Source organism: Sturnira hondurensis, unplaced genomic scaffold (assembly GCF_014824575.4).
Source record: "Sturnira hondurensis isolate 20B ecotype Veracruz unplaced genomic scaffold, ASM1482457v3 Scaffold0016462, whole genome shotgun sequence".
NCBI lineage: Eukaryota > Metazoa > Chordata > Mammalia > Chiroptera > Phyllostomidae > Sturnira > Sturnira hondurensis.
In genome coordinates, this window is record NW_028089093.1 from 5,225,572 (window position 1) to 5,253,342 (window position 27,771).

The 27,771-nt window shown below is 38.3% G+C and overlaps 1 protein-coding gene across 1 annotated transcript in view; it reads left to right on the plus strand.

The window, feature by feature from the left end:
- Window positions 1–27,771, plus strand: part of ELAPOR2 (endosome-lysosome associated apoptosis and autophagy regulator family member 2) — a 186,556-nt gene that overhangs the window by 88,227 nt on the left and 70,558 nt on the right. The window contains exons 3-5 of the mRNA XM_037066138.1: window positions 12,392–12,587; window positions 15,451–15,598; window positions 18,378–18,464. Coding sequence (XP_036922033.1) covers window positions 12,392–12,587; window positions 15,451–15,598; window positions 18,378–18,464 — 431 coding nt within the window. The remainder of the gene's footprint in view (window positions 1–12,391; window positions 12,588–15,450; window positions 15,599–18,377; window positions 18,465–27,771) is intronic.

The window sequence follows — 27,771 nt, forward strand, 5'->3', positions numbered from 1 at the left end:
AGCCAGACACAATCACTTGGGAGGCCTTCATGGAAGGACTGAGGGGGCTGCAACAAAGAGGGAGTGATGGACCCTTGCCCCCCAGCTATTCTGACATAGCCTGAGTCCCCATGTCCTCTAGGAGAAGTGCTTCCTGGCTCTAATCCACTTGAGCCTGAAAGCCTGTGATGAGGAGGCAGTGCAACTCCCTGCCAGGCTAGAGCAGGATCCGGGGTGATCAGGCATAAGAAAGAGTTCCTAAAAGTCCTGTGAAGCCTGCTTTGCTAAGAGTGCTTTCATTCATATGTGAAGGGTCTGAGCAGGAAATGAGTGTGTCTCCCAAAGTTTCTGCGAATCCCCTTTCCTGACAGACACTGACTCAGACTAAGCCCTTAGATTTCTTTGAAATGTTAGATCTACTATTTGATCCTTGCTGCCCTGTATTCCTGTGTATTAGAACCCAATAAAAGGCCCTGGAGGAAGGGGCTTGAGGCCTTTTTCCTCTGAGAAACTGGCCACCTCTCCTCCCCAAGCAGATCATGTCTTGGCAGTGTTACATTCATCGTGGCAGATGGGGGGACTTGCCGGCAAAGTTGCCCCCACATTCATGTAGCAGTTTAAGTATTTTTCAGAAAATTAGTGGGCAACTTTCATTGTATCTTTATTTTTAAAAAATTCATATAAAATTTGGCTGAAGGCTCCTCTGAGTGAAGTGAGTGAGAAGTCAGCTATTAGTTTTGTTGTGTTAGAATCCTGAGGTATATATGAGATTGAAGTTTACAGGGCTTGTGATATGGGATAGAGAGACCTCTGGTTATTAATTGACACTGGTCCTCATTTTCCTCCTGACCCCTTTGCTGTGCAGAGCTCCTCAGTCTTGTAGGCAGTGCTGCTCTGGGCTGGCCACTAAGATGAGTCCGTATCTCTCCTCCTTTGTGCTGCTGCCTGCTTACATACCTGGGACTTTGCTGCTGCTTTCATGCTCTGGTCCTAAGTCTTGTTTCTCTGGGCTTTACCTGCCATTTGAAGTCTTGGTATCTCCCAGGCACAGCTTGCAGGTAGCATGCTGTAGCTGAGCTACAATACTCCTTGTCCTTTTCCAGAACAAGGGGATATAACCACTGTCCCAGTTCCATCCCTTCTCCACTGTTAGGTCACTTCCATCTTGCATAAGAGTTTCTAAAATCTTTCCTTGACCATCTATGGTGCCCTTGACATTCTTACATCATCAAAACAATAGTCACTCTGAAATTCTTTCACTCTCTCTCTCTCGCCCTTTCCTCCCACTCCTCTCTTTCTCTTTCTGTCTCCCTGCACCCCACCCCAACACACTAAAGAAAGGGACTTTTGTCTCAAACCTAACCTTAGAAATAAAAGCCTGGCTCCTAGGAGTAGGGTACGAATTCCTCTTTGTATTTCCTTACATATTTGCAGACAAGTCTAGAACACTGAGGGGGAAATAACCAACAGATATCTCTTCCTTTTGGGAGTGTATATCTTCTACGGCTTGCTCCTTTAAATATTTCTCTGTCTATGATTTCAAGTGCAGTCTTAACACATTTTCTAATTGGGGACGTGTACTTAAGAGAGCTGTAATTCCATGTTAGCATCAAATCAGTCATACTTTGTGGACATTGTTTATTCTTATACTTCAGTATTTAGATTACCTTCTCATATTTGGTTTTCTTGGGTCAAAAAATGCTGTGTTCAGATTGGGAAAAAATCTTGAATAAGCTATTCTTCTTTTTTCTTTGTTTCTCTCAAATCTATATAGTTGTAACCCACATTCGATGGGTCTTAAGGACTGAGAGGAAATGGTGATAGTTGAAATTAAAAGATTTTTAGTTTCAGTTTGGAGTTGAAAGGGGAAGAATCTCTTGGAAAGAGAGTTGGTTTTAGCTTTTTGGATGGGATATTTAAAGATACAATTCTTGGGATCATAGCTCTTGCAGATGCAGGCTTTTCCCCAGGGGTCCATAGAGAGCTTGTCTCATTGGTGTAGAAGTTGTACAGTGGCAGGTGCAGTTGGGCAACTTGAGCACCCTGGCACTGACTGGCAATCAGATGTCACACTCTCAGTCTGTTCCACAGAATAAAGCCAAATAAAAAGCGTGTGTCAGGGTTTTTTGTGGCAAAATACCAGTAAGTTTGGAAAATAGTGAATGCTGTATTTTCTTCATGGAGGGATGCAGTACACACTTTCAAATTAAAATCTCTAAAAAACTTAATAAATATTTATAGAAGATTTCCAAGTGCATTTTATTGTTTACTTATTTGAAATGTTTGTTTATTGATTTTGAAAAGACAGAAAAGAAGAGAGAGAGGCGGGGGGACTCTCTATTTGTTGTTTTACCCATTTATGTATACTTATTGGTGGATTCCTATATGTGCCCTGACCGGGGATGGAACCAGCAACCTCAGTGTACCAGGACAACGCTCTGACCAACTGAGCTACCTGGCCAGGCCCAGCTGTATTTTATTATAGGACTCTTTTATCCAGTGTGTTGTTGGACATCTTTAGCTAATTTTTGCAGGTATTGATTTTGGAAAACACAGATTTGAACACACATGCTTAGGTAATTTAGTGAATTTTTACATGTGATTTACACTAGGATTTAACTCTTTTCATACAATTTCTCTGCTCTACAAGGCTCAGCTGCAGCATCACTGTGTCGGTGTCCAGTCTCAGGCCTCCCACGGTGGGTGGTTGGGGTGGTATACACTCGGGATTAAACCCCATGTCTGCAACTGACACACATGTCATGGGAAAATTATTTTGTCCACAGCTATTTATTCAGCTTCACTGAACAGATATTTATTGAGTATTCCTAGATTCTTGACGAAAGGAATCCAAAAATAAATGAAAAAAGAATAAGATTCCACTCTTCCAGGACCTTTCATTCTAATAAGGGAGCAGATGGGTAAATAAATTATTTATAGTATAGGGGCAAAGTGCATGATAGATATAAATACCTGGGGTGTTCTTACTCAGGAAGGAGGGGTGACTTCTGCTCAGAAGGAGTCAAGAGAAACTCACAGTGAAGCAAATGCAAGTCTGAAGTTCAGACCGAATGACCATAGAAAATTACCTGTGCCCTGGAAGGCTCATGTGAAAAATTGCATCGTGACTTTGAGTTGAGTCAGGGGTTAAATGCTATACTTATGTGGGTCATACATGTTAGTTTTCTGAGTATCTCTGAGGGGAACCCTGAAGGCATAGGACACCTGGGAAGAGGTGAAGATTAGGGATGGCTCTGGGTTTTCCTGGGTGCTCTGTGAGATCTGCAGTGGCAGGCTTTCAGGAAGGATGCGAGAGGGCACAGAGATTCTGGCAAATCTCATAGGTTCCTGTGTGTCACACCAAGGATTTGACCTGGAGACAGCCATTCACGGGTATTTTAGGGGCCCAATGAGGCAATAAATATAATCAACAGTGCTTGGAATCCTATTTATATAATAATACAATGCAATAGTAATGATAATAATGAAAATTATAACAGCCAGTCTTGCTATATACCAGGCACAACTGCAAATGCTTTACATGTATTTGCTCAAATTCATTTAGTTGTCCCAACCACCTGGGGAAGTGGGTGCTTTCATTACCTCATACAGACAGTCAGAGGCAGAACAGGGATTTGAAACTAGGCAGTCTAATTCCTGCAGTCCATGTTCTGCCTCTTTGGAATACACTGCAGTGTACGCTCTACAAGGGCCAGTCCCCTTCTTAAGGCAGTCACACTCCCCTAACATATACTTTTTAACAGATTTGTTATGTAAACTAACAAACATAACATCCCAAGTAGATGGATTTTTAACACATGTCATCTAAAGACTCAGATATATTGCTTTGTAGGTCATTTTAATTGGTTAATGATCTGTTTGTAGTTTTATTCTTTTTTTCTAATTTGTTTATTTTTAAATCAAAGTTGGCATGTAGCATTATATTGGTTTCAGGTGTATAACACACTGGTTAGACATTTGTCTAACTTATGAAGTGCTGTCCCAGGTCAGTCTTCCATGCACCTGACACCATATGTAGTTATCACGTTGACTATATTTTCTAAGCTGTACTTTAGGTCCCCATGACTGTTCTGTAACTGTCAATTGTACTTCTGTACTTTCCCTGTCGAAGGTACTTCTAAATCCTTTCACTTTTTTTATCCACAATCCCAGACCCCTTCTCATCTGGCAATCATCATTTTGTTCCTGCATCTATGTGTTTGTTTTTGTTTTGCTTATTTGCTTATTTTGTGTTTTGGATTCCAAATAAAATAAAATCATAGTATTAGCCTTTCTCTGTCTGACTTATTTCACTTAGCATAGCACCTGCTACATCCATCTATGCTGTGAAAAATGATAAGATTATCTTTTTTTATGGCTGAGTCATATCCCATTGTGTATATGTACCACATCATGTTTATCCATTTGTCTTCTGATTGGAGGCTTTAATCCATTTCATTTAAAGCAATTATTGATAGTTTTGCAGTTATTGCCAGTTTATTAATTGTTTTCTGATTATTTTTGTAGTTCTCTATTTTTTTCTTATTGTCTTGCTCTCTCCTGTTGTATGGCAATGGCATTCTGTAGTGTTGTGTTTCATTAGTGTTGTGTTTGGGTTTCTTTCTTTTTTTTTTCTTGTAGCTCTCTTGTACAGTTTTGATTTTTGGTTACCACATTCTTCATATACACCAAGCTGTTTATAGCAGTCTATTTTAAAGTTGCTTAAGCTAGGACACGTTCTAAAATTACTGCCATTTTTACCCACTCCTCTATGTTTATGTTTTGTCATTATTCTTTATGGCTTTTGTTTGCGTATGTTTGTGTATATTTGTGTGTGTCTCTTAATTTGCTGTTGTAATTACATATGATCTCCCTATGTTGGCCTTTTAACCTTTGTATTAACTATAGTGTTGGTTGACCCACCACTTTTATAATGTGTTTGCCTTTGTCAGTGAGAACTTTTTCTTTGCAATATTTTCTTATTCATATTTTTAAATTTTTTCTTCTTAAAAAAGTACCTTTAACATGTCTTGTAATATTGGTTTGGTGGTGTGATGAGCTCCTTCAGCTTTTTCATGTCTGGGAGATTTTATTCTTAATTGTGTATATTTTCTGAAAGGTAAGAGAGCAACATTCAGAATTTAGGGCATATTTGCAATTATATCATCATAAACAATGAGAAGTTAGCATTTTTTCTGTGCTTAGGAAATTGTGGATATTAGATATATATATGTATACACACATATATATGTATATATATATAGTATGCTTTTTATTTAACATGTATTAGAAAAAATTGATTTTTTTCAACTATAGGAATTCTTAATCGAAAACAGAGTCCTATTTTATTCTTCGCTAGAGGAGGGGGCTCTAACCCTCTCATGACTCCTAAGACAGCTCCAAACACTGGGATGTTCGTTGACGGAATGCCTTTGGATCCTCAAATTAGAGACTGACTTCAGTGTTGCTTTTCTGTAGGTGAGACACAGAGATCTATTCAGATCTGTAAAACTCACTTTATGTGTAAAAGCACAGAAACGCTGTCCTCAGTAGGTTTAGTCTGGGATGTCAATGCACCGAGTTCCAGGTGGATAGAGTGTTGGAGTTAAATCTGCTCAGCAATACAGGAGCAGTGGGTGAAAGGGAGGGACAGGTGAGATGGTTAAAAGAACAACTCCGAATCAGGCTTTTCATCATTTGTAGTGTTTGATGGGAGCTATGCTTGAGAGAACTGCTCTGAAAAAAAATGTTTTACCAGGAGATGAGAGAACTCAGCCCTGAAAACTGCAGAATCAAGGGCAGAAAGGCGACCAGGAAGTAGAGGGTGACTGTCACTTTCAAAGAGGAAGAGTTCAGGAGGATAAGAATCAGTGTTAGGACATAATTGAAAGTGGAGAAAACTAATTTCACAGATGTATTGTTCTGCCTCCACTGGTGACCTTATCAAATACTCTGGCCAGTTTCCTTCCCTGACCTTCACTGTTGTATTTTTTTCCCATAAACCCTTTGTCACTGATGCCCTATGAACTGGAATTGATCTCCTCTCCCATCAAACACTGAAGTCAAGGAGCCACAGTCAAATACATTTGTATTATTTTAAAAACTACCTTAGGTAGAATTTGCTGATCAGTTTTCCTGCCAAGAAACTTAGTATGTTAATTTTTTTTAAGCAGAGTTGGGTGGGGGACATCTCCTGGCTGATGAGTCCTCTCTGGGAAGCACAGTAATGACTGTACAGTCCTACCTAATGGAATGGGTAGTCCTACCCATTCATCGGAAAGGATGTTAGAGGTGAGAATTTATTTTCAGAGACGTAGAGGCAATACTTTCACTAATATTTGTTTTATTGTGTTAATGTACCTTTTTGTATGTCTCCTGCCTTGATTTCATTTTTATAAAATGAGAGATGAAATTATTTTTCTCCCTTCTCTGGCAAAGAACTTCACACATCTGATCTTAAACTTTATATCTCTGTAGCCTACAACTTCATCCCTAAGTCTAATGAAAAGTTAAAGATTGTTATTGATAGGGTTGGGCTTTAGGAATTTGGTTTTAACAGTTCGATCTTGCTACTTCAGAGTTAACATGGCAGCTTGTATGTTACGTCATGTGACTAAGCAGAACTGATGGAACTAGAACTTATGTTTTTTGACATCTAAGAAGAATTTTTAAAAACGCTGTTCTTTTTCACTTCAGATGAGGACAGTGGGATTTTCCTAGCTTAATCACAATAAAATCTTCTGGTTTCATGGTACTGCCAGATGTCTATTTATAAGGTAGAGTCCTGGACTGGGGGTTCATGGAAGACTATTAGATGGGGAGTTTGCCTGGAGCGACTGCAGAAAAGTTGCACAAGGTCACACAGCTGAGGAACCTTGGGATCTGTACTGGGAGCATTGATACCAGCTAATCTGAAAAGCTCCTTTTGTTCCTTCTGGTAGTTTAAAGTATTATTATATATCATGATTTAATTATGCTATGACCAAATCATGCCTCAGATTCCATAACTTGTGAAATATGTAAATTTTAGTAGAGTACTTAATGTGATTGAGAACTTCAGCAAGAAATAGTCTTTTAGTGTAGTACTGTTTTGGAGTCTGTCTCACTTGTTTTTGTGAAGTGAGAGATAAAAGCCACTTTTTCTTTTCTAGGAATTTCATAAATAAGAGCTTTTTAAAAAAGACTCTTATGGTCAAGTGTTCTTGACCACCTCATCACCAGCACTGAGGGAGGAAGAAGAGATGAGATTCAATACGATGTTCAGTGTCTCTTAGGTGCTATTCCCTACCTTCATCTTTTTTTTCTGTGAGAAAAATCATGACAGGCAGTTGAAGTTTTAATTATGTGATAATAATAATTGAATTGGCTAAGTGATTAATAAAGGTAAAATTTATCAGCTTTGAGGCCCAAACACTGTGCATTATTTTCCCTGTTTATATGGCCATTAATGGCACTGAATAATAATGGTCGTAGAGTATTCCTGTGTAGCCAATAATAGCAATGCCTGCAGCTTTAATCCTATTTATCTTATTTGAGTGAGACTAAACAATTGGGGAAAAGACTTAATGACTTGTCTTAATTCTGGAATTGATTTAATTAATTGTTTTCTCAAAAATGTATGCAATTATTTTTTATTTGGCTAATAGATTAAAAGATAAGGTATATTTTGCAGTGAATTGTAGCTTAGTGAAATGTAAATGTGGTCTATTTTGAGGAAGATAATTCTAGACTAGACCAGAATAGAAGATCTGTGGTAGGAGGGACTGTTTCTTATTACCAAAATAGCCTTGTTTGCCGAGCAAATATTAGGCACTCCAGAAATATTTTTTGAATAAATTAATGTAATATAATGTGATATCCCTGTACTTACCTATAATGAGATTGTATAGGGTCACTAATTCATCTTCTCATTACACAGATGAATTGAATATCTTTTTATTACTCTTTGTTACTGTTTACAGTTTAGAAAACATGTTTCAGTAATAACCTTGAGTTAAACAGAAAATGGTTGAATTATGAATAAATGTAATTGATAGCAGTCACCTTTCAAAGCATGAGGTGAAAGAGTAAAGACAGATATTTTTATAGTTAGGCATAAATTTTAGGTGATAATCAGCATATAAATGATTTAGTTTAATAAACATTATTAGGTATGCTATGCTGGGTGGTTATACGATCCTATTAATGCTTTAGATTTCCCCTCACACTTTTACATTCTGAGTAGTTTTCACAGTGTCTCATTGGACTGTAAGCAGTCCTATGAGGGAGGAAGAGGCAGTGGAATTCTCATTGGAATGAATGGAGGCACAGAGGATCATCCTAGCCATTTGCAAGTTGGTGACAGATGATTATAAATGGCATTTTTCCATTTCCAATTCTTCATACCTGCATATTTTAACCTTTACTAAATTCACCATTGCAGAAATAGATGGCAAAAAAAGAAGAGACATAAAGCCATGAAAAAGAACACTGAATTTAGCACATGACCTCTTGTGCTTACAATTTAGACTTGAAGAAGTTTGATGATTAGTTAAATGTTATGAAATCATGGATTAAGAACCTATAAGTAGTGTGTGACCTTATGAAAATAGGGTCTTTCTCTTCTCATATTAGGACTTTGGAGTTTGCTTGTCTTCTATTTGGTTACTCTAGGATTTCAAGGTTGTGGAAGAAAAATAGTATTTATTTTAGAAATGGCTAAGTGTTCAAGTTAAACATAGTCAACTCATATTTACAACAGTTACAACACCCATTTATAATAGTTGATCGTCATTCTACTTTTGTTGAAAGGGTCCTATGTTGTATTCTAAACTCATTTGAATGAAAAGAGTGCAGTCTCAAAGATTACAAAGCTTTTAAAATCCAACTAAAAACTGAGGACCAAGAAAGCAGTGTTGAAGTAGACAGTGTAGATAGCTCAGATAGAAGGTATCAGAAAAGGAAAAGCTAGTCCTTATTGGTGATTGCCTAGAGAGGTCAACAGTGAGATGCTGACATAATCTCAGGGAGTGAGTTTTGTTTAACGAGAATGTGTGGCTCTTGGGTTCCTTTGGCATGTGGCTGTAGGGCTGAAGTCCAGATGGAAAAAAAGACTGAGGAATATTAAATAATTAAAATAAAAGACACTCCACAACCTTCAGTTCCCTGTATTATGATAGTCCCTAGACTCACTTGACTAACTTTAACTACGTAATTGTTCTGAGAGATGAAATACTCAATCCAGTGGCAGAATTCTCATTGTCCCAGGCCCCTGAATGGTGTTATTCAAAATCATGGCTAACATTTGTTTTGTACTTTATGCTGGACCCGTTGCTAAATGCTTTATGTAGAACATTTCATTTATTCTCAAAACAACACTTGGAAATAGATAGTATTTTACAGGTAAGGGCATTGAGAGTTACAGAAGTTAGTACCTTGCTAAAGTATTTCACAAATATGTGTTTTGGGCATGATGTATTAAACACTCCACAAGAAATCTGGGTGTCAGGAGTGGTTATTGCTTTATGACACATGTGAACATTGTTTAGCAGTTCAAGACAGGAAATGAAGAATAGTGTGAAATACAATAATGAATTCATTTGGAATTTTCTAGCCCTTTTGCGTTGATTGTAATAATTGTTTGAACTGAATTTTCTTGGGACACCAGCTTTAGAATCAGACAGAGCTAAGTTGAAATATCAGCTTTGCCACTTGTCAACTGGGTACATTTCTAAACAGGTTATTTAAATGTACTGTTTCTCAGTTTTTTCATTTGGTCAATGGGCATAGTATTTCCTCCTGCACAAGTCCATTATGAATACATCAGTCTGCATCACTCATGGATTCCATATTTGTAAATTCACCTACTTTATACATTCTATTTGTAACCCCCACATCAATACACAATTCCACAGTTATTTGTAGATTTGTGTAGAGCAGTAAAAATTTGAGTCACCTGACTGGTACCAGCTGAGGTTGAACAAGGTGACATTCTGCCTTCTTATTTCATTCCTTGTATTGTTAATAAGGGTCCTTCTCACTGTCCAGTTAATACCATGATTTTTGCATTTCTGTGCTTTTAATTGGTGATTTTACTGTTTACAATAGTACTCAAGTGCTGGCTAGTGATTTCAGTACAAGAAGGTTGGGCTGCACCCTGTGGAGAAAATCGATGTGTTAAATAAGCTTTATTCAAGTATGAGTTGTGGTGCTCTCGGCCAGAAATTCAATGTTAATGAATCAACAGTATATTAAATAAGATGTTTTTAAACTGAAACACACATAAAACAAGATTATGTATTAATCTATTAATAAAGATATTGACAGAGGTTTGCAGGAGCCGAACCCTCTGTTTTCCCTGGGAGCAGTGGTTTGGGATTCATTGGTGTTCATAGCTTTATACAACTACTGTAGATGGAAAGGATTGACTGTAATAAATACTCAGTACCTCACTTTCAACTTTCTTAGTTTTCTTTCTGGTTTTAGACAAGGAAACACCCCTGAAAGAGTTGGGGATATTCATAATTATTTCAACAGGGCCAGGAACCCTGAAATAACACAAACACAATCTTCTCCTTTTTAGCTTCTAGAGTCCCCTGTAACAACTTGTCATAAAATAGTACTTGTTATTAAAAGTTCAATTTTTGGACAGTGAACTGTCCTTTCAAGATAACTGTATCAGAGAGTAAATATTTTCAGCTTAGCAGGTGGTATGTTCTCTGTCACAGCTCTTTGACTCTGTCATTATGGTACAAAATGAGTATGTAAATGAATGGTTATGACTGTGTTTCAGTAAAAGCTCCTTTACAAACTTAGGCAGGTGGCTGGATGTGGCTTGTGAGCTGTAGTGTACAGATCCTTGATTCAGTGTAACGTTAGCTCTTGGTTCATATCAGTTTACTAGAAGACCTACAAACTGTAGAAAGTAAAATAAAAAAAAATCATAACTGTGCTTCTCTGTTGCTAGGACTGGTAGTGATAATAATTCCATGTGGTGAGCATTTATTAAATGCTAGGCACTATGCTAACTACTTTATATTTTATTTTCTCAGTGTAGCTGTATGAGGCAATACTATGATTATCTCATTTTTCAGAGGTAAGAACTGAGGCCTGAAGAAGTGAAGTAACTCACTCAATCTCACAGGCATGCAATATTCTGTGCCTGACCTTTCCTTATTTTCTGATATTTTTTTAATTTTGGGATGCTGATCTCAAAATTAGAAGTTCTTTGTATAGCATCTTAAGCTTTTCTGGAAAAAAATCTTATTGTATTTATTTAGTGGTTAAGTAGATGAGTGTGGGTTTTAGCTCTTTTTTTTTTAGTTTTTCACAATTAGCATGTTTTTATTTTTTTTGGTAAATTTCCAAATGTATTCTAAAAGGAGAATCAACCTAAATGTGAGGCTTTGCTGCTTTGCTGCTTTGTTCTCTGGTGGGAGATTTGTTTTTCTTCACCGGATAATTTGAAGGTTTTATTTTGTTCTTGTTTCTATAATATCCTGATTAAAGGATTAGAAGCCCTTTGCTGTGATTGAGTCAGTAATACCATGCTGAGCGCAGGGCCTCGCACTCAGGGGACATAGACTTGCATTTATTGAATGAGGAATAACTGAGCGGCAGCACCGCCTTCTTTTCTGCAACTTTGTCAACCACTTGTCACATTGTCCATGATTTCTGGGCACAGTTCTCAGAATTAGCAAACCTGACATGAGTAATAAGATGTGGGTTCTGGAAATGACTAGGTTGGAGTGGTAAGTATTGAAAAAAAAATGGCTCATGGTTCCATAGTGGAGATACTTGTTTACTTATTGCATCTACCTTTTATTTGAACTCAGTACTTGACAGCTACAATTACGAATCCAAAAATAATGATCCTTGTTTTATGGAAGCTCAAAGATTCACATTAACTGATAAGTGGTATTCCTTTCTATATCTATGTCTATGCCTCTCTCTCCATATATACATACATACATACCATACACACACACACATATGTTGCTTTAATGGGTGTATAATGAAAAGAGTATTGTAGGGACACAGAGGGAGGCAAAACCAACTGCCTGGTTGTTTGGGGCAGGGAGGTCTGTTATAAAGAGGGTCATTTTTGAGTTAGGAATGAGAGTTTTTCAAATAGAGTAAGTGGGTTGGTCAGCATCTCTGGAGAAAGAGCACAGCAATAAGAAAGAGGATGAAATATTTTGGTAATGATATGAATTTTGTTATGCTTGTAAGAGGCTGGGGCCAGGGAGGAGGTTGGTAAACAGATTGGGGCCAGGTTCTGAAGTGCAAGTAGTGGTAAGGGAGACTCTGGAAAGCTTTAATGAGGTTGTGACATGAACAGAGTTTTATAAAAAGAATTCTGATGAAGTGTGGACGGGAGGAAATTGACGGGGAGTCTGGTGACTGATGGGTTGTACATTCTGCTGTCTCCCAGCTTTCTCCTGTGCTTCTGGAGAGTATCTGGAGATGAAGAACCAGGTGTGCAGTAAGTGTGGTGAAGGCACCTACTCCTTGGGCAGTGGCATCAAGTTTGATGAATGGGATGAACTGCCGGCAGGATTTTCCAACGTTGCAACATTCATGGACACCGTGGTTGGCCCTTCTGACACCAGGCCAGACGGCTGTACCAAGTAAGAGCCCAAAGGAACCTGTGGATCTCGATGAACAGTTGAGAAGGGTGTAGTTGCTCTTTTCTAAAACGAAGCTAAGGATAATCTTGGTACTGATTAGGATTATAGAGAAACGAATGATGAAGAATCGTATTTTTTGGACGGTCATTACAAATAATGTAGCTTAACTTCGATGAAGTTAAAATAATTGTTCTCAGGACATAGTAGATACCATAAGCAAAAATGTGATAAAGCTATTATAAAAACAAATTAATTTTCTAATAATATATGTATAACTACACTTAAGCCAATGGTGTATCTACAAACCCTTCTCTGATTTTTAATGGATAATTTCAATTTTTTTCCTTTCACTTTTGAAAGGAAGAATGTGTAGCCTTCATTTAGGCACTTGATTATTTTCTTTAACAGAGTGTGGGTTGAATATATGAAATGGAAAGCTCATTTACTTAATTTCTATCTCTAATAGATTATTATCTTTGCTTATGACGATGATGGAGGAATGAGAAAGTATTTTGGAAAAAACAAAACAAAATATTTATCTTTGGTCTGTAATCCTTTCTATTCCCTTACATTGACTCCATAACATTTCCTTTTCCAGGGTCGTGTTATTAAGCTTTAGGCCTCTGACTACCTTCTGACAAGGAAGTCAAACATTTTTTCCCTGAGCTAAGGATGCTGGAACTTATTTAGCTGTGCTAATAGATATGTTCCCTGCCTCCTTCCCCTTTTCCCCTCATTTTATATAGATTGGATGTTCAACTAGTATTATTTTCTCAGCTTATAAAATTCCCTTTATTATTTTTTTATGAATTTGCTGCTCAAAAATTCTATCAGCTTTTATTTACCTAAAGTCTTTATTTATTTTTAGTTTGGCCTCATTTTTGAAGAATTTTTTTGGACATAGGATTTACTCACTGCATTTATCTTCTATTGAATGTTGACTATATTTGTAAGAGCTGTCTTAATTACTTGTCTGTTTCTTTGGAATGTCTTTTTCCTTAATTAAGGGTCAGATTCTCTCATTCCTTTGCTGGTCTAATAAATTTTATTTGATCCTGGGCGTTAAGAATGAAAATACTAAGATGTAGGGAAAGTAGATTGTTTTTTTTTTTTCACTTAAAGGGTGATGAATTTTGTTCTGGCAGGCAGTTTGGTTACTGGAAGAGCACCTTTGTCTCATCAGGTCTGATTTTATTATTTTCTTAAGGTGGCTCTGTATCGGTTTCACGCTTAGTTCTAGGTTATGACCTTTACTCTAGGGCCAGAGTTGGCAAAACTAGGTTGGTGAGCCCTCCCCCTGTTTTTGCAAATTAAGTTGTGTTGGAACACAGAGGCACCTATCATCTATGTATTGTCTATGGCTGCTTTGGAACTCTCATGGCAGAGTTAAGTATTGTGAGGGACAGATTGCATGCCAAAAGTATTTACTCTCCAGCCCTTCATGAAAAAGTTTGCTGACACTTGCTCCAGAGTGTGGCCTTTATAAGGTGTGGCAATTCTGGAATTTTAAGTGTCTAGTAGGTTATCAGCTTTTTTCCTCCCTGGCTGGATTTGAGCTCCAATGACTCCCATTCAAGTGATCTTTCTGATGATGCCTCAGCTTTGCAGTGGCTGCTAGGCCTCCATACTCACTCCAGCCCCAAGCCCAGCACCTATAGAAAAACTCTACGGACTTCCAGAGCTGTGGTGTTCTCTGATTCTCCTGCCTGTCAATTCCAGTGTTTTCAGCTGCCCCAAGCACTCATTTCTGCTCTTCAGCTCAGTGAGACCCCTGTGCTTTGCTTGGGTGCCGTCTCCTGGTGTCACGGTTTGGGAAGTGTCCTGAGGAACAACACTTTTTTTTTTTTTTTTTTGCTGTCAGTGCCTGAAAATGGCTCATGCATTTTGTTCAGTTTAGTAGACAGTCAAAGAGAAAGGGCAAATCCAGTAGCAGTCAGTCAGGTTGGGATGTGGAAGTCTCAGTCTCTTATTTAGATTACTTTTCTGGTAGAAAAAAAGGAAAGAATCTGCCAAAAATCTCACTTTTATTATCTAGGTCGAAAGTTACATCTGAAGAGAATATGTTAAGTTGTATTATCATACAGTTTGGTTGGAATTTTTTTTTTGCCCCCAAATTTGACACATAACTCATTATTAGGTTGATTCTAAGCATTAACTTATGGTTAGGTTTACAATCCAAATTTGTTCACCAGTGTATTTTCTTAATTTTTCATCTTGTTTTTTAGATAAAAATTCAAGACTTTAAATGCTACAAAACTGTGATCTATATTTTATCTAGGTTTTTCTTTTCTTTAATTGTAATTTTTCCATTATCGTTTAGTCCCCTTATACTCCCCTACCCCAATCACCACACTGTTGTCCATGTCCATGAGTCCTTTTTCTTTTTTGTTCAATCCTTCCACCCCCTACCTTCCTCCTCCCCTTAGCTGTCATCCTGCTCTCTATCTATTTAGGTTCATTTTAAATGGGCTTTTTCTAGAATAATTTCTTCTCTCGTATCAATGAGCCTCTTTCCCCCTACTGCCGTGTATGTGTTAATACATAAAATTTCAGATGTTATTTGAGAAAACAGTTGCACCTAAGACTAGTAGAATTAGTGTTTGTCTCTTTAGTGATCAAAATTTTGGTGAAAAATAGCAGTTTCATAGCAAATTGATCTTCCCAAGATTTAGGAAGTCATGTGTTATACGGAAATTAATTTTTTCCCATAATGGTGTTGGCCTTGGAGTTTGAGGAAAGCTTCTCTGGTCTTCCCTGCTGTGCGGTGCTGATGGAACTACTTTTGTATCTGAGTTACATAACTTGTAAACAGAAGAGGTTCCCAAATGCTGTTGTAAAATGCCTCTCGGTTTTGTTTCCGCAGTTCTTCTTGGATCCCTCGTGGGAATTACATAGAGTCAAACCGTGATGACTGCACCGTGTCTCTGATCTACGCTGTGCACCTTAAGAAGTCAGGTTACGTCTTCTTTGAGTACCAGTACGTCGACAACAACATCTTCTTTGAGTTCTTTGTAAGGCCTTTTATATTCTGAAGTTTACTTTTTATGGGACATTTATGTAAAATTTGCCTTAGTCCGTTGTTTCCATCACACTTTATGCCTCCTCAGTTTTGTGTGTGTTTGTTAACTGACACTTTTGATACTAAAAGGAAACTTTACTTTTTTCTACAATATTTTATTTCCTGGTGAATCATGCCTCTTTACCTCTGAGCCCTTGCCTTATAGAGTGACACTCATTTAACTGTTGGTTGTAATGATTAGCCAGCCATTTGGTGTAGACATTTTACGTGACAAACATTTTCCTTACGATTCCTTTTCAATTGTGATTTTTGTAACTACAGATGCTATTTTGTTAAAAGTGTCTTTGCCAGTGTTAGTTTTGTTTAAAGTGGTTCTTCTTCCTCTCTGCAGTTTGAAATGTTTGAATTATTTATGTGTAGTCATGGGCAATATTGCAGAGATAGAAGTGGATGTATGTTTCTGATCCTGTCAGTTTTGCCCCATCTGAAGGAGTACGGGATGGGACTGTTGATGTCTCTGGAAGAGATTAGATAGGATTACAGAATACAGGATAAAATCGCAGTCTAACAGAATTGGCTGTTATCTTTGAAGCTGCTTAACTATTTTATATAGACTGTAGCTAATGTAGCAAATATTTGTCGTGGCCGTGACTGAAATGTTTGAGAAAATATTTTCAGAGAGACCTTGTGTATTTAAAAAAGTGTGTGCTGTGCAAATAACTGGCAAAATATCTTGTCAAATGTTTGTGTGGTACAGATTTCAGGAGGAAGTGTTCTAGCAATTCTAAAACAAATATATATTGGTCTCGATAGTGGAAGTTTCTAAATCAAAAGTTTGGGAGGAAGAGAAATTTTTGATGAAAGTGTGAACATTAGATTTGAAGTCTGGACATTCTGGCCCTAGTCCCGTGTCAGCTGTGGGTTATTGAGCAACTAAGTTAACTTCTCAGCCCTCAGCATTCACTTTTGTAAGGTGGATTGTGTGACCAGACCTTTCAAGGAGCCCACCGAGCTCTCATATCCTTTGATGAGTTTAAGACGTTAGGCAACATTCAAACGGATGTGCTTTTTAAGCTGCATTTTGTTTGCAAAACACTTCTCAGAGTGAAGTTGTTACCTATTTGATAGGACAGTTTTGCAATATTAGTAAAACTAAAATAAAGTTAAGAAGCAGGGTAACTATATAATTGTTTGAGTAAGAGGTTGGTTTTGTGCTGTCCGGCGAGGGCTTTGAGAGGTGTCAGTAAAGGTGCTCTAGGGGCATGGAGTTTCATGACTATCTTGCAATAATGCCCTTGTTCTTCTGGTTATAGACTGAAAACGTATGGTAAGTTCCCGTTCCTTCTTTTACTGGTATTTCAGCTTCATAGGTTGTGATTTTTTGATTCAGAGGGACAGGAGCTCATGCTCACCTTGCCAAGGGTTAAGGGAAAGACATTGAGGACCAAAAGATGCAGTCATTCCTGTGGACATTACATAATTTAAAACAATAAAGTGTTTAATCTTAGGATGGTGTGGGACTTTTATTCAGCTCTGCTCCCCCCTCCCCCCTTATTAAATGGTGAGACTGAAACCTAGAAAGAGTGAGTGACTGGACTGAAGTTACACCATTGCTAGTCACTTTGAGAATGAGTAACAGAGCTCAGGTTTCTAGAATGCGGGGAGAAAGAAGGTTATGATGACACATGATGTCTGATGTTGGCTGAGGTCAGCTTATCCAAACACTGACCTCCAAAGGTCTATGCTGGGTCCATATCTGTTTTAAAATGGCTTAACACTTAGATGAAAATAGCCATGAGGCTTATAATATAAATAAAATAGTTAAATTCAATTAAAGCCAATATCCTCAGTAATGGAAATTCTTTGGTATTTGCCTGGTAAAGGGTCTATTTTCTAGTTAGTAAGTCTTTCGGAAATTTCTCAGTTGGAGAACATGTTCATGTTCAGCTGTCTGTAAAGTGGTCAAGAGGATGAATGAAGTAGCAAAATGATTTAGAAAGAAAGGAATAGCCATTTGGGTGGAAGTAGCATAGGTGAAGAGAACCTATTTTAACCCTACTTTGTTGCTGACTATTGTGCAATATCATTCTAAAGATGGCCTAACCTTCGATGTTCCCATCTTCTTTGTAGACCTGGAAGAGTAGGGTCTCCAACCTCAGGCATTTTGGAAGCATTTTTTGGAGAGCACAGTGTTTGGTGCTAAACCTATTAGCGGTAGCCTTTTGACTTGGTGTGGCAGATGATTGGTGTTTACCCTCAGATAGGAATTTGGGGCTTTGGCTGCAGTCACAGACCCGTACATTTGGACTCAGTAGTTGGGAATGGAAATGAACAAACAAAAACCCTTTATTTATCAACTTAAGATTTTACTGCCCCAAACATTGTAAAAAATAAACTTAGTTTTTATACCATTGGGTCTGCATGGTGAATGCAAGCTTTTAAAACAGTTTGGTAAGATTTTTATAACTACTTTTTCTCTGTAAGTGGATTTTCAGTATTAACTACTTGTTCCTTCTTTCCCTTATCCAGCCCCCTCCTTACTTTTCAGTGAGCTAGCCTTTTTGTAAAAATAATGACAATGGTTTACCTACAACCTCTCCCTCATATGCAGTTGTCACTTAGACTTTGGAGGCCATGATGTACTTTCTTGTAGAGAGGTACTCATGGGCATTGGTTAATGTAGGTATTGAAAGAAGCTCCTGCAGCCTGTCCTGTGCAGAGTACACAGTCAATACAGCCGTCATTCACCAGCCGTTCTGTTGGCCCCGCAGATTCAGAACGATCAGTGCCAGGAGATGGACACCACCGCCGACAAGTGGGTCAAGCTCACCGACGGCGGCGAGTGGGGCTCTCATTCTGTAAGTCTCCCTTTATTCTCTCTGCCACCAGCTGTTTTTCCCTTCCTTTTCCAACCTTTCTAAAAAGTTTACTTTAGCAGCAAAAGAAAAAAAAAGGTTTCACAACTGTTTATTAATTTAGACAATTTCCAGAGAAGAAGTTTTATGGATTCAGTCTCTAGGTAAATTTTCTTACCTTTCTCTATCTCCTTAGGCTCTTTTATTTCTCTCTCCCATCATACTCCAACTTTTCTCCTTTCCAAAGGGGTACTAACAAGAAATGAAGATAATCAAATGAATATACAAAACCTCTGGGTATGTAACCTTACAGATGCTCCTGTCATGGGAGAGAAAATTGATGGCTCTTGGTGTAGGAAGGACCCTTATGTTCCTTTCATCTAGCGTTCTTTGCAGTCTCCACAATAAGTGACTTTTCAACAAGTTAATCTTGTTGGGGTCTGTGCTGACCGTATGGTTGGGTAGCTCTGATTACCAGAAAATTCATCTCTGTTTGGAACCAAAACCTTCTTCCTATCTGTTTACCACTGATTGGTCAAAGTTTCATGCCCTCTGAAAAATGCCTTCATGTTGAGTAAAGTAACTGCCTAGTTCTCCACACATAACTGAATGCTTGAACACAAATATCGGGTAACACACTCAGTGTATCTGTTAGAATTTGAGGCACTTCCTTTGGAGTGAGACGTGCATTTAAGATCCAACTCTGGCTTAGAGTAGCTGTGTTTCTTTAGGACATTGGTTAATCTTTTTGAATCTGGGTGATTTTTTTTTCCCATGGAAGAAAAGGGATCGTTCTTGCAGAGTTAAATGAAATAGTGTATGGGAAGGGCCTGTGCAGTGTCCACAATGTACACTAAGCTCTATTTCAATGAGTGAAGATGCATCCTTGCCTTTGTGTTGTAACAGGTGCCCGATCTTGGAGTGAGTGATTGGTACACAGTGTGCCGTTCTGAGTGTTTTTTGATCTGTATGCCTGGAAGTGACATTAGTACCACTTAAGATCTATTTGCCTAAGCACTCAGTCACTTGGGCTTTGAAGGTACAAATAATCCTTGGCAACAAATATGCTTTCTCCCCATATAAAGTCTTCATATAAGACGGAAGTACTTAATGCACTACTTCTCTGAATCTCTGGTAAGGTGAAGTGGTTGGATGGGTTTTAGGTTTACACGGCTTGAATTTGGCCAGCCAGAGACTGCCCCAGGGAATAAGGGTGGCAGATGAGAAAGCAAGGCACCCTTCAAATTAGTTTGCTTGCCTGAATCAGCATAAAATTTCTCAGAAAGGTAGTTTGATTTATAATTAGAAAAATGCCCTGGTGGCAAAGAAAGAGGTGTTGGACATAGTATCATTTAAGTTCTAAAGTCATAGAGTTAAATTGGGTTATTCTTTTTTTGGAATATTTTTTTATTTGTTTTATTTTAATTATTGTTCAAGTACAGTTTTCTGTCTTTTACTCCCATCCCAGCCCACCCCCTCAGTGCTCCCCACCTCCCTCTTATTTCCACCCCCCTTAGTTGTTGTCCATGTGTCCTTTATACTTGTTCCTGTAAACCCTTCCCCTTTTCCCCTGAAATTCCCTCCCCTCTCCCTTCTGGTTCCTGTCAGCCTGTTCTGTATTTCAGTGTGTTTGGTTATATTTTGCTTGCTTGTTTGGTTGTTTAGCTTCCTGTTAAAGGTGAGACCATATGGTATTTGTCTTTCACCGCCTGGCTTATTTCACTCAGCATAATGCCTTCCAGTTCCATCCATGATGTTGCAAAGGGTAGTAGCTCTTTCTTTCTTTCTGCTGCATAGAATTCCATTGTGTATATGTACCATAGTTTTTGGATCCATTCATTTACTGATGGGCACCCAGGTTGCTTCCAGCACTTGCCTATTGTAAATTGTGCTGCTATGAATATTGGGGTGCATAGGTTCTTTTGGATTGGTGTTTTAGGGTTCTTAGGATATAATCCCAGCAGTGGAATTGCTGGGTCAAAAGGTAGATCCATTTTTAGTTTTCTTAGAAAATTCCATACTGTTTTCCATAATGGTTGTACCAGTCTGCAATCCCACCAACATTGAACTAGGGTCCCCTTTTCCCCACAACCTCTCCAGCACGTGTTATTTGTTGCTTTATTTATGATAGCCATTCTGACTGGTGTAAAGTGGTATCTCATTGTGGTTTTAATTTGTATCTCTCTGATAGCTAGTAATATTGAGCATCTTTTCATGTGTTTCTGGATCCTCTGTATGTCCTCCTTGGTGTAGTGTCTGTTCAAGTACTTTGCCCATTTTTCAATTGGGTTGCTTGTCTTCTTATAATGGAATTGTGTGAGTTCTTTATATATTTTGGAGATTAAACCTTTGTCTGAGGTATCATTGGCAAATATGTTTTCCCAAACAGTTGCTTCTCTTTTGATTTTAATACTGTTTTCTTTAGCAGTGCAGAAGCTTTTAATTTTGATGAGATCCCATTTGTTTATTCTTTCCTTTATGTCCCTTGCTCTAGGGGACATATCAGTAAAAATGTTGCTGCTTGAAATATCTGAGATTTTCCTGCCAATGCTCTCCTCTAGGGCTTTAATGGTTTCCCGGCTTATATTTAAGTCTATTATCCACCTTGAATTTATTTTTGTGTATGGTGTAAATTGGTGCTCAAGTTTCATTTTTTTGAACGTAGCTGTCCAGTTCTCCCAACACCATTTGTTGAAGAGGCTATTTTTTGTCCATTTTATGTTACTGCCCCCTTTGTTGAATATTAACTGACTGTAGAGATGGGTTTATTTCTGGGCTCTCTGTTCTATTCCATTGGTCTATGTGCCTGTTTTTATGCCAGTACCAGGCTGTTTTGATTACAGTGGCTTTATAATACAGTTTGGTATCAGGCATTGTGATCCTTCCTACTTTGTTCTTCTTTCTCAAAATTGCAGTTGCTATTTGGAGTCATTTATGGTTCCATATAAAATTTTGAAGTGTTTGTTCTATGTCTGTGAAATATGCCATTGGTACTTTAATAGGTATTGCGTTGAATCTGTAAATTGCTTTGGGTAGTATGGTCATTTTGATGATGCTAATTCTTCCAGTCCACGAACATGGTATATGCTTCCATTTGTTTGTGTCTTCCTTGATTTCTTTCTTCAGTGTTGTGTAGTTTTCTGCATACAGGTCTTTAACCTCCTTGGTTAGGATTATTCCTAGGTATTTTATTTTTCTTTTTGCTATATCGAATGGGATTTTTTTCTTGATTTCTGCTTCTGCTGTTTCACTGTTGGCATACAAAAATGCCTTTGATTTCTGGATATTGACTTTGTATCCCGCTGTTTTGCCAAATTCATTTGTTAGTTCGAGCAGTTTTTTGGTAGAGTCTATAGGATTTTCCATGTACACTGTCATATCACATGCAAACAGTGACAGTTTTGTTTCCTCCTTTCTAATTTCGATACCTTTTATTGGCTTTTCTTGTCTGATTGCTGTGTCTAAAACTTCCAATACTATACTGAATAAAAGTGGTGAAAGTGGACAAACTTGTCTTGTTCTTGACCTTAGTGGAAAAGCTTTTAGTTTTTGCCCATTGAGTATGATATTGGCTGTAGGTCTCTCATCTATGGCCTTTATTATGTTGAGGAATGCACCCTCTATTCCCATTTTGCTGAGTGTTTTTATTATGAATGGGTGCTATACCTTATCAAATGCTTTTTCCACATCTATGGATATGATCATGTGATTTTTGTGTTTTCTTTTATTTATGTGGTGTATTACATTTACTGATTTGCGAATATTGAACCATCCTTGCATCCCTGGGATGAATCCCACTTGGTCGTGGTGTATGATCTTTTGATGTATTGTTGGATGCAATTTGCCAATATTTTATTGAGGATTTTAGTGTCTATGTTCATCAGTGATATTGGTCTGAAGTTTTCTTTCTTTGTTGTGTCTCTATCTGGCTTTGGAATTAGGATGATGCTGGCTTCATAAAAAGAGTTGAGGAGTTTTCCCTGCTTTTGGATTTTTTGGAATAGTCTGTGAAGAATAGGGGTTAGCTCTTCCTTAAAAACTTTGTAGAATTCTCCTGTGAAACCATCTGGTCCAGGGCTTTTGTGTGATGGGAGTTTTTTGATTACTTCTTCAATTTCCACTGCTGTTATTGGCCTGTTCAGGTTTTCTGCTTCTTTTTCATTGATTTTTGGAAGATTATATTTTTCTAGAAATTTGTCCATTTCACCTAGGTTTTCAAATTTCTTGGCATGCAGTTCTGCATAGTAATTTCTTACAATCCCTTCTATTTCTGTGGTATCAGTTGCAATCTCTCCTCTTTTGTTTCTGATTGTGTTTATTTGTGTCCTCTCTCTTCTTTTCTTGATGAGCCCACTTAAAGGCTTGCCTATTTTGTTTATCTTTTCAAAAAAAAAAAAAGCTCCTACATGCATTGATCCTTAGAATTGTGGTTTTAGTCTCTATGTCATTAATTCTTCTCTGATCTTGGTTATTTCCTTCCTTCTACTTGCTCTGGGCTGTCGTTGTTGTTGTTCCTCGAGTTCTTATAGGTGTAGAGTTGGGTTGTTTGTTTGAAATGTTTCTGTGTTTTTTAGGTAGGCCTATATTGCTATGAATTTCCCTCTCAGGACTGCCTTTGCTGTGTCCCATAAGTTTTGGATATTTGTGAGTTCATTGTTGTTTGTTTCCAGAAATTTTTGATTTCTTCCCGAACTTCATTCTTGACTCATTAATGGTTTAATAGGTATTAAATCCCATGCTATTCAATCTCTATGATTTTTAGTGTTTGGGTTTTTTCCCTTGGGGTTGGTTTCTAGTTTCAGTCCCTTGTGGTCAAAGAAAATGCTTGGTATAATTTTGATTTTCCTGAATTTGTTTAGGCTTGTTTTGTATCCTGTCATGTGGTCTATATTGAAAATGTTTGACGTGCACTTAAAAAGAATATGTATTTAGCTTCTTTGGGATGAAAGGGATCTATATATATCAGTTAAGTTCATTACATCTAGGGTGTTGTTCAATGACACAGTATCTTTGTTGATGTTTTGTTTGGAAGATTTGTCCATTTTTGACAGTGGGGTATTAAAATCCCCTACTATAATTGTGTTGCTGTCAATATTTTTCTTGAAGTCCTCTAAGATTTTCTTTATGTATTTGGGTGCTCCTATGTTGGGTGCATGGATATTTATAATGTTTATGTCTTCTTGGTGGATTCTTCCCTTGAGTATTATGAAGTGACCTTCTGAGTGTCTCTTTATGGCCCCTTTTTTGTAGTCTATTTTGTCTGATATGAGTATTGCTACCCTGGAGTTTTTTTTCTGGCCATTTGCTTGGAAAATTTGTTTCTAGTCCTTCACTTTCAGTCTTTCTAGGTCTTTTGTCCTGAGATGGGTCTCTTATAGGCAGCATATGTGTGGGTCATGCTTTCTTATCCATTCAGCTATTCTATGTCTTTTGATTGGAGCATTTAATCCATTTATGTTTAAGGTTGTTATTGATAGGTTCTTATTCATTGCCATTTTTGTACTCGTGTTCCTCTCTCTCTCTTTTCCTTCCTTTCCTTAGAGCAGTCCTTTTAGTGTCTCTTGCAGAGCTGGTTTGGTGGAGGTGTATTCTTTTAGACTTCTTTTGTCTTGGAAGCTCTTTATTTGGCCTTGTATCTTGATTGAGAGCCTTGCTGGGTAAAGTAGCCTTGGTTACAGGCCTCTGGTTTTCATTACTTGGCATATTTCTTGCCATTCTCTTCTTGCTTGGAGCGTTTCCATTGCAAAATCAGCAGCTAACCTTACTGGGGCTCCCTTATATGTTATTTTTTTTTCTACCTTGCTGCCTTTAGGATTCTTTCTTTGTCTTGAAATTTTGCCATTTTTACTATGATGTGTCTTGAAGTGGGCCTCTTTGGGTTCCTCTTGATTGGGACTCTCTGTGTTTCCTGGATTTGTGTGACTTTTTTTCTCATCAAATTAGGGAAGTGTTCCATCATTACTTTTTCAAATCGGTTTTCTATCTCTTGCTCTTCTTCTTCTCCTTCTGGTATCCCTATTATACGGATATTATTATATTTCATATTGTCTTGCATTTCTCTGAATCCCTCTTCATTCTTTCTGAGCCTCTTTTCTTTTTCTTGCTCTTTCTGGGTGTTTTTTTCGACTTTGTCTTGTAGCTTGCTGATCTGATCTTCTGCTTCATCAATCCCACTTTTGATGCCTTGTACTATGTTCTTCAGTTCAGAAATTATGTTCTTCATTTCCTCTTGGCTTTTGTTGATAGTTTGTATTTTCTTTTTCATGTTGATATAGTTTGCAGTGAATTCATTGTAGTTTCCTTGTAGTTTCTGGTAGCTCATTGTAAGCTCATTGAACTTTCTGATAATCATTGCTTTGAACTCCATATCTGATAGTTGAGTTGCCTCTATTTCCTCTGGCATTCTTTCTGAGACTTTTTCCTTTCCTTTTGAAGATTATTTTTTGTCTTCTCATTGTTTATGAGCCTCTTCTTGTTAGCTTCAGCTTCTTAAATTGATTTGTTCTGGCTCCCTGGGTTAATGGTGTGAACTTCTGTGGTAGAATACCTGTGAGATTCAGTGGTGTAGTCTTCTTGATCTCCCCAGCTCACTGGTCTTGGGCTGTCCTTTAAGTTGGCTCTGTGTTTGTCTTTAAGTTTTGATTGTTTTGGGGTCTTTCTTTTGTGGTTCCTTCCTACCAATTGGTTAACTAATGGTCACTCTGTCCACCACCTCTTGTAATTTGTTGGGCTGGTGAGGGCAGGTTATGTTGAAGCTACTTCTTCCATGTATACAAGATTTAGAGGATTCTCTTTTGCTCTTCTTTAGTTATTTGTACTGGGTAGTTTCTCCACTATCTAGTTGTATTTCCAGATAGGTTCTGGATTGAGGTTAGTGTGGTTTTCACTTCCTCCTTCACCTTCTTCTGTTGTTATCTGTTTGTGGTTCCTTTGTCATTGGGTTTCCTCTTCCAGTGGGTATCCTGGTGTTCACTGCTTCCACCTACTCTTTTTTGTGATCAGTTGGAGGGGAGGGAAAAATGGTTTATGACAGCAGGAGAGTATTCTGTGATATTTACAGTAGCAGCCAGTAGAGAAGAGATAGGAGATCCTTTGGCTAAGTATAGTATTATTTGTGATCTTCAACCCAACTAGCCGCTTGTAAGAAAAATGGAAAGAAGATACGAATATTGTTGGGGAGGGAAGAATTGTGAGTTGAATCTAGAAAGCAGTGAGGTTGTGGGAGGTCAGATTCTGAGGTAAGATGAGAATAAAGGATAGTAAATAGGTGTAGTATGTGAGAGAATAGAGTTAACCACTACAGTAATAGAGTTCAGGAAACTGAAGTGGGCTAAGATCTGGGAGGGGTGTTGTGAAGTATTTACAATTGTGTGGAACTGCTATTATTTACAATAGTATTATAGTAACAATCATATGACAGACTCTATATGACAGACTCATATGACAGACTCTATATGATAACATGAATAGGGGTATAGAACTTTGAGTAGTGTGCTAAAGGAACACAAGTGACATGAAGGACAGTAAATTAGCAATACCCCATGGAAGGCAGAACAGGGGAAACCTGTCAAATGATATAATATACCCAGCCAAGCAAAGAAGACTACAGAAAGAAGAGGAATACAAAAATACTATTAAAGGAAAAGATGTAAGAATAATGAAAAAATAATACAAATATGCAGTAACTTGTAGTTTCTCTGCAATAGCAAAGTGAAAATTGTCTCACTGTCTCAACTGTTGGGATGCCCCCTCTTTGGGTCCAACTCTGGTTTTTTCACCGTTCCAAGTTTTTTGTCTCACTTGTGGGTATTAAAAAAAGTCAGGAGAAAGGAGGAAGAAGAAATAATGGAAAGAAAGGAAGAAGGAATAAAACAAGAAAGAAAGGAAAAGGTACTGAAAGATAAAACAATTATAAAAATTAGAAAAATGAAAGATTATTTAAACAAACAAACAAACAAACAAACAAAACTCCTCTTGTTGGTTTCAAGCTGGCCAAACGGGTTTTTCTGGTCTTGCTGGCTGCTGCAGGCTGAGGGGTGATTGGTGTGGCCTTTCTCCCTTCCCAGTCTTGTGAGCCCTCTCCCAAGAGCTAGTCTGGAGTCTCTCCCCAGTGCCCCATGTTGGGGATCCAGGTGTTCTTTAGAGTACTCTTTCCCGGGGTGGGGGGGGCTCTGCCATGAGCTGGGGTGTGGATGCGCCCACCTGGACAGGCTGCCTTGGTCTAGCAGGTTTGGGTGTGACCCCTTCCCAGTGCTATGGGGGGACGCAGGGCCTTCCGCCCAACCTCGGGATCACTGCTGCTTGGCTGCGTGGGGAGTAGGCCCTAGGCTGTCGCAGGAGAATTCCCCAAACAGTTTTTCTTTTTGAGAAATCTTTCCTACTCAAGCCTGCCACTCAGTACAGCCCAATTCTCCAACCAGACCAGGAACTATCAGGGTGTGTGCGCGTCACTTTGGGGCTCTCAAATCTCCCAAGCCATCGACCACAGACTCCACAGGTGATCATGGCCCTTGTATGTTTGCCTCTTTGTCCTTAGTCCCCTCTCTGCAGCTTTAAGCGACTAGGTCTCTCCTGGTGCTGCTCAAACTGTGCTAGGCCAGGGAGGGAGGGAGCAGTTGACCCGGCTCTCCCCCAGGGACTCTGTGGCAGGCCCCACCGCTCCCAGGAGTCTGTGGTAGACACAGCACTGGGTGCCAGGCCGAGGCCACAGCCACCCCTGTCCCCGTGATGGTCCCTGGGACCTTATTGTTCTGCAGCAGTCTCCTCACCATCTGGTTTTTTAGTGTCCACTATACTTTTTGGTCTCTTATTTTCATATATGCTGGGGTACTGTTGACTGTTTACTCTGTTCCTCCATAGAACGGTCAGGTTTTTTTCTGAATTGGGTTATTCTATAAAAACAATTCTATTTTCTGTTGTTGCAGTTGTAGTATTGTTTATTAAATACATTCAAAAAGAAGCAAACCCATTCTGTTGTCTTTTGTTCTCAGCACTGAAATCTACTTATGAATAGTAGCATCCAACACATATATAATTGGGCCAAATGCCTTTTACTCTCTAAAATAAGTCCATTTTAAATATAAACCAAGACTTCATGCAGATGGTTTGAAAACCACTTTATCTTTAGACTTGAGAAATTTCCTTTCCTTCTTTGTTACTCTATTTCTTGGATTGACAGAGTTTTTTTTTTAAAGATAATTTGAACTTCAGCAGAGCTTAGGTCTGAATTAACAGTGGACTTATATTTGTGGGTTCCAAATTCATGGTGTCTGGAATGCAAAAAAATTGTAATGCAAAGAAAATTGTGTCA